Here is a 20,601-nt window from a genome sequence, read left to right on the forward strand (position 1 = left end):
AGTATAAAATGGTTTATACAACCACTTTGGAAAACTGTTTGGCAGTTTCTTACAAAGTTAAACATAAACCTACCTCAGGACCCAGAAATTCTACTTGTAGTTATTTCACAAGCGAAAAAATAAATTCACAGAGAATGTTCCTAATACCTTCATTTACAATAGCCCCAAATTGTAAAAAAAAAAAACCCATTTCCATAAAGAGGATAAACAAATCATGATATATTCATGCAATGGAACCCTGCTGAGCAGCGAAAAGAACCAAACTACGGATACACACTAAAACATGGATGAACCTCATGGACACACAGGCGTGTTGAACAACAGAGCCTAACATTAAAGTGAACACATTGTGTAATTCCACTTATGTAAAATGCAAGAACAGGTAACCAATGTATGACAACAGAAAAATGGTTGCTGGGACAGGAAGTGGGAAATGAATTCACTGCAAAGGGAACCTTCCGGGATGCTGGAAGGGTTTTTACCTGGATTTGAGGTAAGGGTTGCACAGGTGTATAGATTTATCTAAAGCAATTGAACTATAATCCTAAATTCCAATTCATATTACTGTCTATGTTACATCTGAATAAAAACCATTTTACCTTAAAACTTACAAAAAACAGTTGTTCACAGAGAGAGGCGGTGACTTACCTCCATTTATAACAGCCTTGTCCCTTGATTCAGTTAGCTCTTCAATATAAAACTTGAATTGTTTTTGAATTCACAAAATTTCCTGGTAAAATGCTTCTAACAAAAGCATTTTTGGGGTCCAAATTTCTTGGTTATTATGTTCTACTTGCTATATATTAGATGTTAAAGACAGAAATCACCTTAAAAATAGTCTAAACAAAAAACTGCTTTTTAAATACAAAAACAGATGCCTAAATTGATTTGCCCAGGATCATATTCTAATTTTGTTTCAGCAATATGCTATATAAATCAGGCATTGTCAACCTTTGTAAATACTAACACCTGGGCAAAGACAACAGCTTAACTTCTAAAATAAATGTGTATGTCAGACAATTGTATATGTTCTAACTAGCAACTGAAGAAGCTTTAGGATGAGTAAAGTTTAGGAATGACTGCCATTTGGAAATCAGAATACTTTTAACATAAGTATACATTGTATCAGTTACATATTTTTAAAAAGCATTATGTTTTATATGAACCAAAGCATTTCCAAATTTCTGAGTGCTCTTAGTAGGCTTTTTACAAATGATAGTTTAAGTGCGTTGGTCAATACATTTCGTGCATTTCTACCAGACCTTTTTTAAAGCTTGGGTAATCTGCCAGGTGCGGTGGCTTGTACCTGTAATCCCAGCACTTTGGAAGGCCTAGGTGGGTGGACCACTTGAGCTCAGGAGTTCGAGACCAGCCTGAACAAGAGCAAGACCCTATCTCAAAGAAAAAAACAAAAATAAAAGGGTGGCGCCTGTGGCTCAAAGGGGTAGGGCGCTGGCCCCATATGCTGGAGGTGGTGGTGGGTTCAAACCCAGCCCCGGCCAAACTGCAACCTCCTCCCCCCCCCCCAATAAAAAAACTGGCTGGGTAGTGTGGCACCTGTAGTCCCAGCTACTTGACAGGCCGAGGCAAGAGAATTGCTTGAGCCCAGGAATTTGAGGTTGCTGTGAGCTATGATGCCACAGCACTCTATTCAGGTTGACCAAGTGAGATTCTGTGTCCAAAAAACAAAAGGCCTAGGTAATCAAAGAACATTTTTGAAACCTGCAATCAGGGAAGAAACATGTTTGGAGTTTGGTTGTGGTGAGCAAAGAGAGGCTTAAAATGCTTAAATAATGGAGACAAAATTATATAGGAAAATTTTTATTTGATAAATATAACTTCATAAACATTAAAAATTACTGAGATCTGTACAATAAGTACACTATGCTTACTGACAACGCAGATGGTTTTTAAAGAATTACATTAGACAGCCACAGTGTCTGAGGTCCAAAATTTTAAACTAAGTATTGCTATAGTATTTCCAGATACTCATATCTCATAAAAATCTAACAATAACCATGATTACAAACATATCATTAATCATCATCTATTTTTTAAGAATATCAAAAGTTATTTTAACAGTACTTAAATGTTTTCCTTTTATGAAAATATATACCTCATTTCAAGATAGAAATAAAAATTTCTATAAATGGGACCAAAATCAAATAAAATGTTTTATATTAATAAGACTCTTTGGTATATTATTTTTATTAATACCTGCTTATTATCACACCCACAATGGATCTTTACAGGAAAAAATACAAATATGGGAGATTTTCTTTTTCCTCCAGCCTCCAAAGGGAATTTCAGAGGAGCATATTTTAAATGCTTTCACCTCTGACTTGTTAAATTTTTAGTGGCTTTGACCCCTGCCTATTAGGAGTCTCAAGCTATCAGACAAGTTTAATTTCACAATCTTCTGCAGCAGAAATGATCCCAGTCCTAGTCCTAATGGGCTGAGTGCAGGTATATCCTAAAAGAGTGATTCACCTCTGTCTGATGGCCCACATGGGATAGTGCCTGGGTTTTGGTCCATTCTGGAGGCCTTTGTACATCATAAAGCTTCAGACCCAGGGAGCAGGGCAGTTAGAAAAGGCGGACCATAAATTCTTTCCTTTTCTCAACTCATAGCAAGTCTTGGTAGCTATGTTCTCACTGGCACACACTGTACTACTCCCAGGGTGAGCCAATGCTTGCTAACGCTGACACAGGGTATGGTGCTGAGTCACCGAAAGCAGCTGATAGACAATTTTGAAAACTGACTTGGTGCCTGCCACTATCTTCAGGCTACAGCCTCAGATGAGGCAAAGGCAGGCAAGTGAGATTTAAGAACATTAAATTAACTAGCAATAACACATTTAGCATCTTGCTCTGGTTTTGGCAAGACAAGAGTAATTATCGACATCATACTTTACAAAGAATTTTAAAGGAATATGCAAAGGGGAAATTTTTCTTGTAATTATTGGTTATGTATGTAGTTTTACAATATGAATATAAGCATTAGAAAACTACAAAAGCTTGAAGACTACACTGTTATTAAATAAATAGAAAATAACTCTTTTCTTAAACTTACAAGATAATCTTCCTTTAGAAATGAAGTAGATTTTGAACAACAGAATAAGATAAGAACATCAGTGGATGCCATTAACTTTTTCTTTTCTTTTTTCTTTCTTGAGACAGAGTCTCATGATGTTGCCCTGGGTAGAGTGCCATGGCGTCACAGCTCACAGCAACCTCAAGGTCTTGGGTGTAAGCGATTCTCTTGCCTCAGCCTCCCGAGTAGCTGGGACTACAGGTGCCCACCACAACGCCCAGCTATTTTTTTGGTTGTAGTTGTCATTGTTGTTTGGCAGGCCTGGGCTGGATTCGAACCTGCCAGCTCTGGTGTATGTAGCTGGCACTCTAGCCGCTGAGCTACAGGCACGGAGCTTACTTTTTCTTTTGAAAGAAAGTTTTTAACTAACTTCAAGTGGTGAGTGAAGAAAATTACATTAACCACACTGTAAGCACCTTGTAGGCTTAACTGATCACCTGTTTAGCTGTAGTTGGTCATAGACAACTTGACGGCAAATAAACACCATCAGGTAGATGTAATAAAAGCCTATGGAAAAAAAAAGCCTATGAATGCCACTTTGTTATATGTACATTATATAAGATATTCTAAGAGAAAGCAAATTCCATTATTATCTTCCACAGAAATGCTCTACTGAATATTTCTGCCATATTTCCTTTTATGGAACAAGAATTGATGAATTGTACATTGTATTATCTGTTTAATGTATTTCCAGAAAAACAGATCTTCCTAAACCCAACTCAAGAATTTATAAGTTAAAGGATAGCTATTTTTGAAAATCAATATTTAGCCTGAAATCAATACTCAGTATCATTACTTACTGAAATAGACAAGGGTTAAGAAAATAGTTTGTGGCTAGGCACGGTACCTCATGCCTATGATCCCAGCACTCTGGAAGGCTGAGGTGTGTGGTTTGCTTGAGCTCAGGAGTTGGAGACCAGCCTAAGCAAGAGAGAGACCCCATCTCTACTAAAAGTAGAGAAACTACCTGGGCACTGTGGTGAGCGCCTATAGTCCCAGCTATTCGGGAGGCTGAGGCAGAAGGACTGCCTGAGCCCAATAGTCTGAGGTTGCTGTGAGCTATGACGCCATAGCGCTCTATACTGTATGCAGGGCGACAGAGTAAAACTCTGTCTTTAAAAAAGAAACAAAAAACAAAGAAAATAGTTGCTAGCAAGCAAAGTAAAGCCTTAATTCTTGTCTCCACCTATCTCCTACTATTCCTTCCCTACCAGCCCAATTACAGAAGTTTTATATTCATGAAATAGTAAAGGAGTGAAGGGTTACAGAACTAATCTCCAAAAAGGAATTATATTTTCAAGGAAAATTTTGGCAAAACCTCATTTAACCATTTTTCTTACAATTTTAAATACATATGCATGTAGCTGGGTAATAGTTCTTAATTATTTCCAAATCTCAAAATATCACTTTTTAACAAAACAAATGACTACACTGAATCTATTTGGTAAAATTGGGATAAAAATTAAATTTTGAAAGGCAATAACATATACCTGATTAACCAGTCTTTGCATTCATTTTAACTGAGTACTGCCATTATCAGATATAAATTTAGCATTTTAGACTTTGTTTCACTCACATTCCACCACCATGCCTGAAATTATACCTTATAATGGGACCCCGGGCCGAATTCACTTTACTATGGTAGCTTGTTGTAACTTAGATAACATATGCTAGCTTAAAAATAACAAAATTCTTACCTGAAATCCTTTAATAGTTTAAAGTCTAGCTTACAAAATGCAAGAACAATTCTAAGTTGGCCATAGAAAGAGGCTATTCTTTTTATTAATTTAGTTACCCATAATATTTTGATTTGTGTAATTAAAAGTATTTGCAATATTTAAATACCATCCAAACTTATTTTTTATTGATATAGTTGAATTTTACAACATTTTCATAAAATTCTATAAACAGAGCCTTCTAAAGAGGGGAAAGAAAGCAAATTTAAATATATTAACCAGATTAAAGCATGCAAAAGATCCAATGAAAAAGACGTTAATAATACGCTAAGGTATTTAATTTACCCACTATAGATTCTTCATATTCTGTCACAAATATATCAGTAAACAATTGGAAATTTGGTGAATGCACATGATTCCTGGTTTATAGATAAGATATGATAAACCCTTTGCATTTATACGGTTAGCTTTACGGGTCACATTACAATACAGTTAGAGAAGTTGGTATTGTATAAATCTACTACCCATACTGCAGTAAATAATGGTTGGAAATTATTCTCCTAATTTGCTCTGTGAACTTAGAAAACACTAATGAATTAACAGTACAGGTCACTGAGGGACCAAAATTCCTTATTCACATTAACTTTTCCCATGAAAAGCATCAAATATAACTCTAATAAAAAAATAGAGTTCTCAAGGCAAACTTTCAGCATAATTTACAGAAGCAGATTTAAATAGAAGAGTCAATAACCGAGCTAACACTAAAAAAAACCACATGACTAGGATTTGTCTCTTTTCTACCTTGACATTAAAATGCAGTGGCCTCAGCAACAGGCTGAAATGCCATTAGCAGTCCCATAAGCACAGGGGACAAACCAGACAAAGAGATGGAAAATGTCTCTTTATTCACAAATTTTAACATGTTCAGATTTAAATTAAGGGGCTCACGTTAAAGCTTCCTGTGTGTTTGCCATCTGACTCTGAGTGGGTCTGAACTACTCCAGAGATTTCAGAAAGTAACTTCGGAGCTAGTGTGGCCATTACAGGTTGATCTCACTGAATTTTAGGAAAGGAGGTGAAATGGCTCTCACAAAGTACTACTGCCCCTTTAACAAGTAGATGAGTCCATTGTGGAGAGAGTCAAGATGCTCCTGTCGTTGGTATAGAAAGGATCCGATGCACTCCATGATCTAAAGTAACAATAAGAAAAAAGTTTGGCTCACCAGAACCTATGTTTCAATTGAGAAAAAAATTACTTTCTAAAACTTAGGACCAAAATGCGAATTGAGTTTGAAATAATTACTGATTCATTCATTTTTAGATGTTGAAGAGAAGTTCTTTATACTACTATTGAGTGCTCAAATATTCTATTTATATTATACAAAAACTCAGGGAAAATAATGCTCTAGTCATCATATAAAAATATTAGCCAAAATTCAGACATTCATTAGCATTAAAATAATTTTTATATGTAGTAAAGCATAAGCTGCTTTTAAAATCTTAGTAATGTAATAAGAAATAAGTATATGAAGAGTTGTGCACATTCCATTTTACTAAAAAGTTAAATTTACAAATAAAAATCCCACTTACCAAAAATTTTGGAATGGAATTTTACTATGTTCATATTATTGTTCATTTCTTTTCAGTTATAAATTCTATTCTAAAGACTTGAGCATAATTAGCTAGAATGTAGCAAATGGTTTATTTAAAAGGTATCAAAGACACCTGTGGGTCACTAGTTTTCACTTAACTAAGATCCTCTACTGGGCTGGAAAAGTCAACCATTGTCTGAATGGTAAGGCCCTTCAGCAATTCATTACATAACACTTTATTTGCAGCTGTAAACTTAAATTAGCTTGAGTTAATTTAAGCTAAAATAACTCAAGACTGTACATAGTGTGCCATGCTTAAAACAGACTAACCTAGTTCAAGGACAACATTAGGATTATCCAGTGAAAGGTGGCTTTCTTGTGAGACTAAAACCATTTAACAATAAAAACATTTTACGTAACTTTTGCAAGGGTGCGCACCTTTACTAAATAGAGATGTTAGAGGAAGAGACTAACATTTAAAATGGTCCCAATTCACCTTTATGAAATATCCTTTCTCCCCCCCAGAGACTCTAAGTTGGCATGGAGTTCAAGTTTAAATCAATTATTACGTGAGCACAAACAAAAAGAAGTTTAGAATTTTGAGGCTTCACAAAATTGGCAAACAGAAAAACAAATAGCAACTATTCCAGTTCTCTGATTTTTACTTGTTTTCAGAAGTATCTACCTTAGTTTAAGGAAGGCCCGTTCACTACTCTCTCTCTAGCATCTAGAACTATGTCTAGCACATATTAGGCACATAACATTTGCAGAAAAATGATTAAAATGAGAATATAGAAATTTCTTAAAGAGTAGGTATGGGGAGAAGTATGTTTTTAACTGTAACTTTTAACGTAACTATCAATACCTTAATTATGTGGAGTCAAATGTCCAATTCCCAACTGCCAATATTTTATATTATATATTTTATTTATAAAATATATATTATAAATAATTATATAATATATATTTATATATATTATGAAATATAATATATATAAAATATATTTTTCTTCTTTCCAACCATTGCTTACACAGAAGAATCTTATTACATAAAGTTTCCCTCATTTTTTATCTTTTCAAAGTGCACATGTACATTCATGTTAAATATCATTTTTGACAGAACATTCAACACTTGAATGACACACTATTAATTCCTTTCTATTTAAATGATAGTTTTGAGTAGGGCAAAGTAACTACTAGTAACATACACACAGTAAATCATTTATTGCTGAAATGCAGCTCTTCAAGGTACAGCATGGCACACCAAGATGTTCCCTTTGAAACTGAGCTGGCAATAGGGATATTCCTTTACCAACATCAATTAACAAAATGCAAGTAGAATTTTTGTGCCTGGATAGAAAAAAATTTAGTAAGCAAAGAAATCTGTCGTATAAAAAATACTAGTTATATTTTTAAAGTGAAGCCTATGACTCTCATGCTTAATGTATCAATGGAACAAATATCTCAGGGCTTCAACGTCGGGTAACGGCAGTCTCAGCTTTGCCTTATCTTTTAATTAGACATCAAAGAGAAATGCAGAATATAGGTTGCTCCAAAGTCAAAATAGAAATGCCAAACACATTTCACAAATATGTGTAAAAAACAAAAACCAGACTCTACACATCCAAAGAACTTTTACTGTTATGTGTTAAACGTCATGTTAATGGATCTACGGCAATTTTCATAAAGCCCTTTGAAAAGCACCACATAGCTCTGTGTATTGTATGACTTTGTCCTCTAGAAAAAAAATTAACCAATCTGAAAAGACTGTTAGATTACTTTCTGAGGAAAAAGGGAGAAAATAATAGTAACTAGTGATGTAAGCTGAGACACTGGATAAAACTGAAAAGGCTATATTTATAGTCTGTCAAATATGAAATTAATTACTAAGTTAAACATTTTATTATGAAAATTTTAAAAATCTCAGAGAAAAATACAATATGATTTTAAATGAAAAGAAGTACGGATGATAATAATCACCTTCAAGAGAACATGTCAATATAGATTCAGTAACACCCGGGCAGGTTCAAAGGGGTAACTCATAATAAATATGGCTATGCAAGAATAATAGGGGCACATTACCCACATAAGTGATCTCAAGACAATGGATATAATGTAGGAAGCAGAAAATTCTGCTGGCTTATTATTCTTGTTGGCTTGTTTTAATTTTAGTTTTTTAAAATCACTAACAAAAAAGTACATTGTCATTAAAAGGAAATTTCTGTCGAAGTAGAAATTTAAAAATTCCTATTGTATATTAGTCTAACTTCCATCTTGGTTCTATGTAATAAAGCTGTGTTACTAGGTAAGTAATATTATAAATAAGTCCTTTTGAACTTCCTTTAGGAAATGTACTGGCCTCGGTACATGACAGAGAGCTACATTTTTAATATAATATGGAAGTCATAACAAAGTCCCAGTAAATTTAATTGCTCAAGGTAATCCTTCCATATGGAATGAAATTACTACAAAATGGCATCACAGCATTATAGGAATATTTTAGATCACACGTTATTACCAAATTGGAAAAAATGGAGATTGAAATCATAGACATTAACATAAGAAAGCTATTTGTAAATCTGATTGTACCATAAAGACATGGCCATAGCTAAAGATAACGTGAGACTACCAAGTTCACCAGTAAAAGTTACCTGAATTTTAGGTAATCATAGATGAATGATATCATATTCATCATTTTTTAAAAACAAAAAGCTAACCAAATATCACAAATTCTTCTGTTCGTAGATAAGAGGTAGTGCCTCCTTCGCCCGTACAGCCTGCTCCTGGTTACTCCCCACCTCTCCATGCCATGGCACTGGGGACACTGTAAGGCCCCACCCTCCCTGCCCACCTGCAGCCCTTCCTGCATGGCAGTGCGCTGCTGCTCTAATTCTGAGAATATGATATCATTCACCTAAGGAACACCACATATAGAAAAAGATGTTTCTACTCCCTAACATCCCCTAAATAATGATATGCCTATTGAAGAAATAAATCCATTTCACTTTCAAATGGCATTTAGAAAAAAGTGGTGGTTTTTAGTTATGATCCACAAAAGCAAGCACTGCAATAGATCTAACTCAGGAAACGGGTTTGAGAGCGGACAGAAATGCTGCCGCTTCTTACTCATCCTTTAAAGAGCCTGCTCTAACTTATAAATGCTTTTAATTAGACAATAGGTACCAGGCAAAGAAACTTAGAAATCGTAACTCATTTCATAGCTTCATTATAGACATAACAAGGGGTACGGGAGTAGAAATACAGCCTTTTGTATTTACAAACACTTGAAAGTCTCAAATAACTGACTAGGAAATACACATGAAGAGTAAGAAACTTTTTGATTTCATTATTGTGTGGAGATTTTGTAAAGACAAAAAACAAAGAAAAAGCAAGATAAAAACTATTAATATAGCTGTAATTGAAATAAAAGAAAGTTATGTAAACCAAGGAAGAGTACCATATACATATTCCTATTCACCACATTTTAGAAAAATTATGGAACAAAATTTTGTGTTCATTAGATGAAAAGTCTCTTCAGAGGTGCTTTCTCTTCCTTTGTCAGTGAAAGAACCCTTTAACCCAAAGCCACAAAGTGAAATCTACCACCAAAGAGTACTAATAAAGAACAGACCTCCTGCTACATTGGTAAAACCTACTGCCGATATATTAGGTATCTAGAGCTACAGATTCATCCTGTTCCAGTTACAGGACACTCATTTGCAGCAAAGGCTACTTAGAGAAATTTCACACCTGCTGATGTGGGTCGGACTACATCTTCCTATAACTCGTTCCAGCATTCTTCCAACAGACGTGCATGCTGTTTCTCCTGGGAAACAGCACATGGAGTCCAAGCACCTGATACCTGCATTTGTTTCAGTAAGCTGGAGGAGTGGAAGCAGAAAAAAAGCTAGTTATTTATAGATATGGACTTCTAAAAGCATTAAAAAATTACACCAAGCACTTCAAAACGAAAAGTAATGTGTACCAATTTATATGTTTTTTCTATAATACAGGAATATGTATAAAAGGCTTTAATTTACTAGAATAACATTTAAAAGCCTTGTGTCCTAAATGAGAGGTCTAGTAAAATATATAAAAACAAGTAGCTGGACAGTATTAAAATCTATAAAGACAGGCTTTTAATATCTTATTTTAATAACTTATTTTGGTCAAAATGATTTATGTCAATCACTCAGAAATTTAATAAATTCTAATTCTTCACATAGTTTTCCTTTAGGTGAAATACTTCTGCAATTTCACTTAAAATGTCTAGCCATGGAGACAAGTAGAGTACTTGGAAGACTGGGAAGTAACAGCGGGCAGGACCTAATCCCAACCTTCACTAACACACACGTAACACAACAACAGCAACAGTAGCAAATGCGTTGTGTAGTGTTTACTATGTGCCAGGTTCTAAGCACTCTTCATCATATTCCCACTCCGTAATGGTTTTTGAAAAAAGCATCATTTACCTTAAAATAGTAAACAAGTATTAACTATGTTAATTAAGTGGTAACTATGCCCATAATCAGCTTATCCTGCTTTTTAACAGTTAAACTGATGGTACATGGATTAAAATTTATTAAACAAGCAAATAAGCAATAATATTATGATTTGAAATTGAACTTTCTGAATGTATGCAAGATTGATATCAATTCAGAAATAAATGACCCAGCAAGATATCTAAATTCCATACTACTGACAATTTCAATTGTGCTAAAATGAAGGAGGGAAATGCTATGACCGTGGAGCTCAATGAATCCCAACCCTGGTTTTGCTAGTCAAGGATGCTCATAAATTTCTCAAGGGCTGTTGTTTAAAAAAAAAAAAAAATCTTACTTTAATTCACTTTCCTTTATACATATAGCATTATATATAACAAATCTTTTGAAGATATAGAAGAAAGAAAACAATAAAATTAAACTGATTGGAGGGCTGCACCTCCACAAAGGTTGGGAATCACCATGTTGGGTGTAGGCATGGCAACAGAGGACACGTGGAGAGATGCTCACAATGGACAGAAGAGTGGATGTGGTGGAACAAAAATAACCTGGGATTCTGAACATCAGCAACTGGTGATGTCCTGCAAGGTCCATGCTCAGAGTGACAACAGAACACAGTTCCTGTTTGGCAAGTGCCTGATTGCTCCAATATCCTAGGATCTGCTAAACACTGAGAAAAAGCCAAACTTTACTGTTTTTTAGGTCTGTTTAGGGCACTGTTTCTTAAACTGTGTTTCATGAGGTGTCTATAGACACCTCATGAAACAAAGTTTCTGTGGCCAATCAAATCTGGGAAATACTAATTCAGTGAAGTTCTAAAAACAGATTTTTTTTTTTTGAGACAGAGTCTTGCTTTGTTACCTAGGCTGCAGTGTGGTGGCATCATCCTGACCTCAAGTGATCATCCTGCTTCAGCCTCCCAAATAGATGGGGCTACAGGTGTGCACCACTGTGCCCAGCTAACTTTTTCTAGTTTTAGTAGGAATGGGGGTCTCCCTGCTCCTCAGGCTGGTCTCCAACTCCAGACCACAGCAATCCACCTGCCTTTACCTCTCAGAGTGCTAGGATTACATGCGTGAGCCACTAGACATGGTCCTAAACAGACTTTTTAAGTTGAGGATTGTCAGTAAGTCAGGACAAATGGTCAGTCTCCGTGGGGGACACTTAAGATATTATAATTCTCCCACTCTTTTTCTCAATGAACCCTCTCCCCACTAACCCCTCAGCCAGAAGACATTAATCAACACTAGAAGAAATAGTTGGAGAAATGCAGATTTTAGTACAGAATTTCTTCAGTTTCCTCATTTCCTTTTTGGGTCTCTGGGCTCTGATTGATTGCTACAATACCTCCTTTGCAGCAACCAAGACTCTTTATCACTGCTGCCTACTCAAAGGATAATGTCTAACACTCTAAGGCATCTTGAGGGCACACTATTCCCTGACCCAGGCTGCCTTTCCTACTCTACTTCCTAGTGTTCCTGTGTAGACCCCACTGCAGCCAACCGGGCAGTTTTCGCTGCCAGTGGGCATGTGTCGGGGCCTGTAGGGTCAGAATGCTAAACCCTAAACCAAAGTTCCATTTATACTCCATTATCTTCATGAAACTGCCCTTACCTCTCCAACTATGAGTAATCTCTTTCTCTCTGGATTCTATTCTACTGCATGTCTGTATCACTTAAATGGCACACACACTTAAAATTCAATATTGAGCAAGGTACCGGGCCAGTTTCCACAGGGGACAGCAACCCTGCCCTCAGGCTAGCGAGGGAAAGGTAAAGAAGGATGTGTCAGAGAAGACGGGTCAGGAACCCATGCTGACAGTGCTGGATAAATGGAATGCTTACTGCATGTGTGCAAGCTACTCTGTTAGATGCTTTTCATGGACACTCTCATTTAACTTGCAGCAGGTCTTTGGAATGGGAACCATAATCATCCCCATTTTATAGATGAGGAAACAAAGAGGTGAACAATCTGTCCAAGGTCACCACTCAAGCGAGGCTGAACCTTGGTTTCTTTGATTCCTCTGCCTTCTTCAACTCTGCCCACGAGGCCGACTGCTGAGACAACAGGCAGAGCTCAGACCCAGTTGTTGGTGGCACTGGTGGGAAGGCATGAAAGATTTGATGAAAAAGAATTAGAATACATCTTTAAGGATAAGGGCATTTCAGCAACTGGTGATGGGGGAGAAAGAGCATACCAGGCTGAGTGAAAGAAATGAGTAACTATATGTGCACAGGGGTGTGCTGTGTATTCAGACCAAACTTAACCTAAGTAAAGGGTAGTGTGATCCATGGATCAATGTCAATCTACAAATGCTTTGTTATTGGCCCATGAATTTCTGGTCTGTAAGGGTAAGAGTTTAAAAAAATCCCACAGCAATTTGATAGAATACTTTTATGACTGGTATATCTAATACTAATTTTAAAATTGAGGCTTATTTTATATATCTCTTAAATTTCATTTCCTTAGTAATTCATTTTTATCATGTTTTGAAAAGTTTTGGTCCATGATGGACTGGAAATTAAAAACAAGATAATAGGCGGCGCCTGTGGCTCAGTGAGCAGGGCGCCGGCCCCATATGCCGAGGGTGGCGGGTTCAAACCCAGCCCCGGCCAAACTGCAACAAAAAAATAGCCGGGCGTTGTGGCGGGCGCCTGTAGTCCCAGCTACTCGGGAGGCTGAGGCAGGAGAATTGCCTAAGCCCAGGAGTTGGAGGTTGCTGTGAGCTGTGTGATGCCACGACACTCTACCGAGGGCAATAAAGTGAAACTCTGTCTCTACAAAAAAATAAAAAAATATAATAATAATAAAAAAAAACAGAAAAAAAACAAACCAAAACAAGATAACAAAACAAGAGAACAAACTGGTCCTTAGTCACATTAATTTGGGGAGCACTGAACTAGACCAGATATTGAGAGAATGCATCTTGTCTCATGCATCTTAGTTTAACCACATGTGCTTTGCCCAAAGCTGGTGCCCACTCAACTGACAGAGACCCACTGAAGATGACATCTAGCAGGTCAGCAGCATGGGGGTCCACAGACACGCAGGTCACTGGTTAGGTCTGGGTCTGACCTTAAGGAAAGGAAAGGACCTTGCTTTGCATTCATCATCATTCACTTTTAAACCTAAGGACAGGTATTAAAATACAGACAACCCCAAAGAGAAAAGAAACATCTTGAAATGTCAAAAATATTATAAAGAAATGATCTTTATCTCTTCAGATCACCATTCAAATTAAACAAAATATATTTCCTTTTTTCTCTAAAGAGGAAAAACTCCAACTACTTTGAAAATACTGAATGGTGGTCAACTGGGTTTCTGTGAAGCCATCTATGGAAAATGCTGCACTGTTCTTAGCAAATCTCCAAGCTTTGCTGCTTTCTCACACCTTTGATCCCAATCCTCAGGGACAGGGAGCTGACCCAGACTACCCCGGCCACAGCTGCCAGTGTAACTGGGGGGTGGCAATGGAGTGGAGCATTTGGATATCACTTCATTCAAAGTACGGACAGGGCATCATTACATTTTGGAGGGGACTACTTATAAGTATTGAAAAAGAAAAAAAGCACAGTAATAGGACTGGCACCCTACCTGGGGGAACTGTGAAATACTCCGCTTTCCACCATACTTGCTTTCCAGGAACAACCACATAATTTAGTGTTAGGCTGCTGAGCAAAACAACTATGTACATTCAACATGGCTAATAAAAATGTTCACGTCTACAGAACTTGCATTATGAAATGAATTCTGGCTCATTGGTCTTATTTCCATTATTTTGTTATCAATGATGGTGAACACTTAGAAGTTTTTCTTACTGCTTACATAAAAAATCTTTCTTAAATCTTAAAATCTTCCTTAAATCTTATGTTAAAAAGTTACCTTATTTTCTAATATTTGTTTTACCCATGCCTATAACATTCTATCAAGTCAAATTCATTTTTAAACATTTAGTTAAGAACTGTCAAACCATTAGCCATATTAGGTGTTTGCCTTTAAAATTGTTTTAATTGATTAATCTATTTTTTAGACATAAGGTCTCTCTCTGTTGCTCAGGCTATAGTGCAATAGCAATATAGCTCACCGCAACCTTGAACTCCTGAGCTCAAGCTATCCTCTCCCCTCAAGACTCCCTAGTAGCTAGGACTATAGGCATATGCCCCTATGCCAGCTAATTTTTAAATTTTTTTGTAGAGACAGAGTCTCTCATTACATTGGCAGGTTGGTCTTGAATAGCCACCTCAGTGCTGGGATTTCAGGATGAACCACTGTGCCTGGTCTCAAAATTATTTTATATATTGGATAATCAGTGAGCACCTTGCATAACTTTAAAGAAGGTATCAGGAAAGAAGCCTTCAACTTGTAATTCTGAACAAAAACCAAAACAGGTTTGTGTTTAAGAAACAGTTTTTCTTTTTAATGTGAAATCAGAAGTCATCAAGTATTACTGATCCCCAAATCTGGTTAGGAATCATGAAATTCCTAAAACAAGTGATAGCTCCATCTCATCATTTAGAACTGAAATGGAGGTAGACGTTTAGTGATTAACTGGCATATCTTACTCAAGGTCTGTTTCTCCAAAATCTGCTTCAAGCTCACATTCACTCCTCTAAACTTCCTGCTCTCTTCCTTTCCCCCTAAAGAAAATAAACAACAACTTTGATGGATAGTTTAAAATATTTTCATACTGTTTTTTAGAGATTTCCCAAGAAGAGATGCTTTCTGACTGTGCTGCTTGGATTAGCTAAAAAAGTAAGAATACAGTAAGAATTATATATATTAGGTAAGCTTACTTAGATAATTTGGCCTATTTCTAGTTTTTGTTTTAATAATATACTTATTTGGTTACAAAAATAACAATATATGATGAGTTTGTAGTTCACATGAGGAAGAATATCAGTATCTGTGAAAAATGATAAAATCCCCAAATTTAATGCAGAGGGTAAATTAATGTTGTACGGTGTAAAGGAAGAAAACTCATGTATCATCCTTTTGCAAGTTAACCACAATAAGGCCTCTGTTATTTAATAAGAGTATTCTAAGGTTTATCACAGCTCAATTTACAATCCCCAAAATGTGGAAACAGCCTAAACACCCACCAACCCAGGAATGGATAACAAGCTGTGGTATATGTACACCATGGAATACTATTCAGTCATTAAAAAAGATGGACACTTTACATCTTTTGTATTAACCCAGATGGAGCTGGAAAACATTCTTAGTAAAGTATCATAAGAATGGAGAAGTAAGAATCCCATGTACTCAATTCTGATATGAGGACAATTAACGACCTAGTACATGCTGGGGTTTGGGGGAGGGGAGAGCAGAGAAAGAGAATGAGGAAGGGGGGGTGGGGTTATGGTGTGTGACACACCTTTTGGGGGCGGGACACAATTATAAGAGGGACTTTACTTAACAAATGCAATCAATGTAACCTGTTTCTTTTTTTTTTTGTACCCTCAATGAATCTCCAACAACAACAAAAAATAGAGTATTCTAAGAACCCAACTTTCAACTACATCATATATTTTAATAGACACATTAAAGCAAAGCAGTACCATATTCATGTCTAATGAAATATGTAAGTGAACTTGACCCTCTGGGGAACTTTTATCACAGAGGACGTAATTTTATGATTTTAGCATGTCAAGCTCAAGTGGATTATGTGCTTTGTAGACTATCCAGGGCACAATCTAAATCTGGCCACTGCCTGCTTTTTAACCAGTAAGCTCTTCACATGAGCTTTCTTTGGAACTCAATCATGGCATCTTAAAAAACTAAACATCTTTTTACAGCAAAGCACAATGTAAGATAAATACAATGTAAAAATAATCATATGAAGCATACCAAAACAAAATAAAAATTCAGAATTCTTTTCAATTGATAAATAACAGAGTTAATTTTCCATTTAGGGCAATTAACTAAATGAATCTAAATTTAAAAATGTCATATAGATAATAATTCATATTCTTCAAATTATTATTCTGATCCCTGGTCTGACTTACAGTGTAGTTAAAAGATTTATAATCAAGTGGCTTTGTTTTTGTTTTAAAGTTTCACCATTTGCTTATCTCAGATGAGACAATAGCATTTTCTTGACCAGTAATTATAATAAACAAAATGGCAATTAGTTCAAGTAAAATACAGTTTTAGTGGTAGGAACTTTTGTCCTCCACAATTGCTATTAATGAAAATATTTGTATATCCCTAAGAGGTTGTTAAGGTTTATTCCTCAAGAAGGGAATAAATCAAGCCCTCATCAGTTCGTTGTTTTTTATTAAAAAGATACGACTATGAAAATTTATTAAACGTAAGAATGGACAGTTTACTGACCCAGGAAGCCCTCATTCATTTGATCACTCAACTTAAGAGGTGGGCTTATATACGTGATTCAGTATTTAACTACATTAACATGTGTAAAATGATATACAGCACATCTTCCTGGGGAAAAATGATTTCAGAAATAATAGAAATAGCATGACATTTCAAAAGGAGAAGTGAAAAGAAATAATTTCACAATAGGTTGTGAGAATACCTTTCCAGGTTAGAATTAAACGTAAAGTTTGGTTTACCACTGTGAGTCTAAAGAACGACTAATCCAATTTCAGAGATGGACATATGAAAAATGTAAAGACCACAAAAAAGAAAAACAAGAAAACCAAAACAACACATGAGAAACAGTGAAGGCATTAGTAAGGTAGAATGGAAATGTCAAGTCAGTTCTCCCATGACATGCCCCAAGCGTGAGAACTTGGCGGATGAGTCCCCAGGAAGGTCCAGCGCAATACTACCTAGTGCACGCAACAACTGTCCTGCTGGCTGCAAGCCTCAGCTAGCAGGTGCCCACTGTCCTCCCCTCTGTGCTGGCTTTCAGCAAATTCATATGCTGAGCTGACTGAACCCTTATCTTCTTCCATCTGGAAGGACAGAAAAGCAACAAGTCTCATATTACAGAATGATACTCTTCGCCATATATACGTTTAAAATTAAAACAAGTTGAGGTCCACAGTCTGTGAGGCACAAATGAATGTTCACACAATGGCACATTTACTGTCACAGAAGAGGGCTAACAGGAGCTTCTAAAGGGAAACACGAAGCATACAAAACAAAGCCGTGATTTTCCAGTGCACAGAGCTAGTATAAACATACAGTACAGCTGAGTTAAAACCATGTTTCCTTCGATATAATTCAATTTCTTCTATTAAATTCATTGCTACCAAGATTTAGGGTTCTTATTGCAATGGTATTTCTAATTTCTCGCCTCTCATGTCCCGTTCTCAGAAGACTTTGCTACTCTAATTGGGCTTCAGCAGACTAGAATGATCACATGCCTTACAAATGTATGTGTAATGGGTTTGACTTGATTTATTTAACAAAATAAATTTGATACTTAATTTGAAATGTATTTTTGATGAGGGTCAAATAATTTATATAAACTTCAGTTCTTTGTTTTTTCTATATTTGTATTAAAGATCTTTTGAGAAAGTTTAAAAACTGTGCCATGACCATACTTATTTTAACTTTTCTTAAATCACATGAAAATGTCCTTAATAAATCAATAAATTTTGCCTCATCTGTATGTGTTTTTCCAGTCTTAGGGCTGAACAATAATTATTTCTATATAAAAAGCTCTGGTGAATCTCTACATAAATAAAAGAATAAGCAGTAGAATTCCTTGGTTTCAAGAGTACAGTAAGTTGATAGGAAGACAGTTTATTAAATTTTCCTATAATGGGAGGGAGAAACACACAAAATGAACTTTCCTTTATTCAAAAGCAAATTGTTAATAGTTTTATGTTAATGTTTCTTAAGACGTGCTGAAGATTTGAAAGTGCTTAAAGATATCTGATATCCTCACAATCTTCCTCCCTATCACAAGAGTGAAGAGCTAAGCTATCAGGGATCACACTGATGGGGTACTAGTCACTGTAGTTTAAAAACAAGATGTATTCAAAGGCACAGGCTGCACCAGCAGATGCATCACCAGTGGTCACTCACTGCTCATTCTCAGTAACAGTTACTTTTACCTGGCTTTTGGTGGAGCATGATATTTCTCCTTTTTGTTTTCTTAGATGCTGATAGTAAGTAAACAGACCATAGGATGTAAAATGATTATTTAGTAGGTGGAAAACCTGGAGGTTCAAAAAGCTGAACAGACGTGGTTAGAGCCCGCTGCAGCAGCACCAGTGTGGCACTGCTGTTCAGGTCTCCACTTCCTCAGCAGCGCACCACCTGATTGGAGAGGGGCTTGTAGAAAGACCATCTCACTAATATCCTACTCTCACTGTGATCTTCTCACATGAATGTTAAGCTTACTTCTTTATTACAGTAATCTGGAGTCTGGGATCTCGTTACTCATGATTTCCTTTCCCCTTTCATTTAAAATCTAGTATTGCTAGCCGGGCATGGTGGCTCACGCCTGTACTCCTAGCACTCTGGGAGGCCGAGGTGGGTGGATTGCCCTGAGCTCAGAGGTTCAAGACCAGCCTGAGCCAGAGTGAGACGCCTGTTTCTTAAAAAAAAAAAAAAAAAAGTCTAGTATTGCTCAAAAAATGTGGCTTCATTTAAGCCAACATGTGAAAATATGATTTCATGAAAATATGACTATTCACAATGCAAAAGTTATATTTACTTGAGAAAAGAGTTGGCCAGAGTGTTCTTTAAAATAATGAGCTCTTGTACTGCCTTAGAGTTAAATAATTAGATATTCAAAAATATAGTAGAAACCCATTGTTTTTAGAAAATCACCTACCAATGTAATTGTGATATTCATTTGTATATTCATGTATAATTATTATACCTTTAGTATTAAAAGCAGAATGTTTAGGTAAAGTTAAAGCTAATACTAATGCAGAATCTGAAAGATTTGATAAAACTTTGAAATAGGTAAATATTACAAACTCATAGAGTTCCATAAAAGGTTACTTAAATGGGGCTTTGTCGAAGCCATTCACTTGATCAAATAAACATAGAACGGTAAGAAACCTTGAGAATAAAAAAATTTTTTTAAATACCTAAGAAAGAATACATTAGATATTGACAGGGTAAGAAACTGAAAAGTGTTAAAACTAAAAAAACTTTAGTTATAGTACCTTTCCCCCTCAAACCATATTGAAGTTAATACATGTTTTGGGGATCTTGATATCAAAAGTTCTAGAATCTAAGTTTTCATTCCTTTTCATCAAAAGACATGTCTAAACTACCAGTTATTTTTTGCAGAAAATAAAAAATGAATCTGTCTGTGGAGATAAAAGACATAAAGACACAATGTTCAATTTATAGATGCAAAGGTATGAAATGTTTCAGCAGCCATTACAGCGTACAAACACAAATATGCACATGTACTTACAACACGGACTAAGGCAACACAAAAAAATGGGCAACTCTCACTTCCAAGTAACTATAACTTAAAACTTAAATTTTATGATGAATATTTGTAGCTTTAATTACTCAACATGCAAGAGCATTCTTAAATATGAATATGACAAGCAGAAGCATTAGAATTGTGCTAGAAAAGATTGTCATGGTGTAAAAATATATAATAAGGTATACATCTCTGTCCTGTTATCATGCTGAATTTTCACCTGAGTTTTTTTCTCAAAAAACAAATGGATATATTTTTTAGGTTTCAACAAACATTAATAAAGGTCAAATTAGCCAGAGACAGAGTTATGCTAACAAAAACGTCCCACTCTTCATTCATGCCTCTGCCCATCTTTCAGATACTGTTCAATTGA

The 20,601-nt window shown here is 35.8% G+C and overlaps 1 protein-coding gene across 6 annotated transcripts in view; it reads right to left on the reverse strand.

Annotated features, from left to right (window-relative positions):
* Window positions 1-1,805: 1,805 nt before the first annotated feature.
* Window positions 1,806-20,601, reverse strand: part of ATP11B (ATPase phospholipid transporting 11B (putative)) — a 140,381-nt gene continuing 121,585 nt past the window's right edge. For 2 of the 6 annotated variants that reach the window (XM_053565190.1, XM_053565189.1), the window contains 2 exons: window positions 17,656-17,781; window positions 10,207-10,243 (listed from right to left, as the gene is read on the reverse strand). In XM_053565190.1, the coding sequence (XP_053421165.1) occupies window positions 17,656-17,781 (126 nt within the window). In that variant the 3' untranslated portion in view covers window positions 10,207-10,243. Of the gene's footprint in view, window positions 7,713-10,112; window positions 10,244-11,431; window positions 11,535-17,655; window positions 17,782-20,601 lie in introns of those variants that run through there. The other 4 variants (XM_053565187.1, XM_053565186.1, XM_053565188.1 and 1 more) reach the window with 4 other exon arrangements.

Source organism: Nycticebus coucang, chromosome 16, assembly GCF_027406575.1.
Source record: "Nycticebus coucang isolate mNycCou1 chromosome 16, mNycCou1.pri, whole genome shotgun sequence".
Classification (NCBI taxonomy): domain Eukaryota; kingdom Metazoa; phylum Chordata; class Mammalia; order Primates; family Lorisidae; genus Nycticebus; species Nycticebus coucang.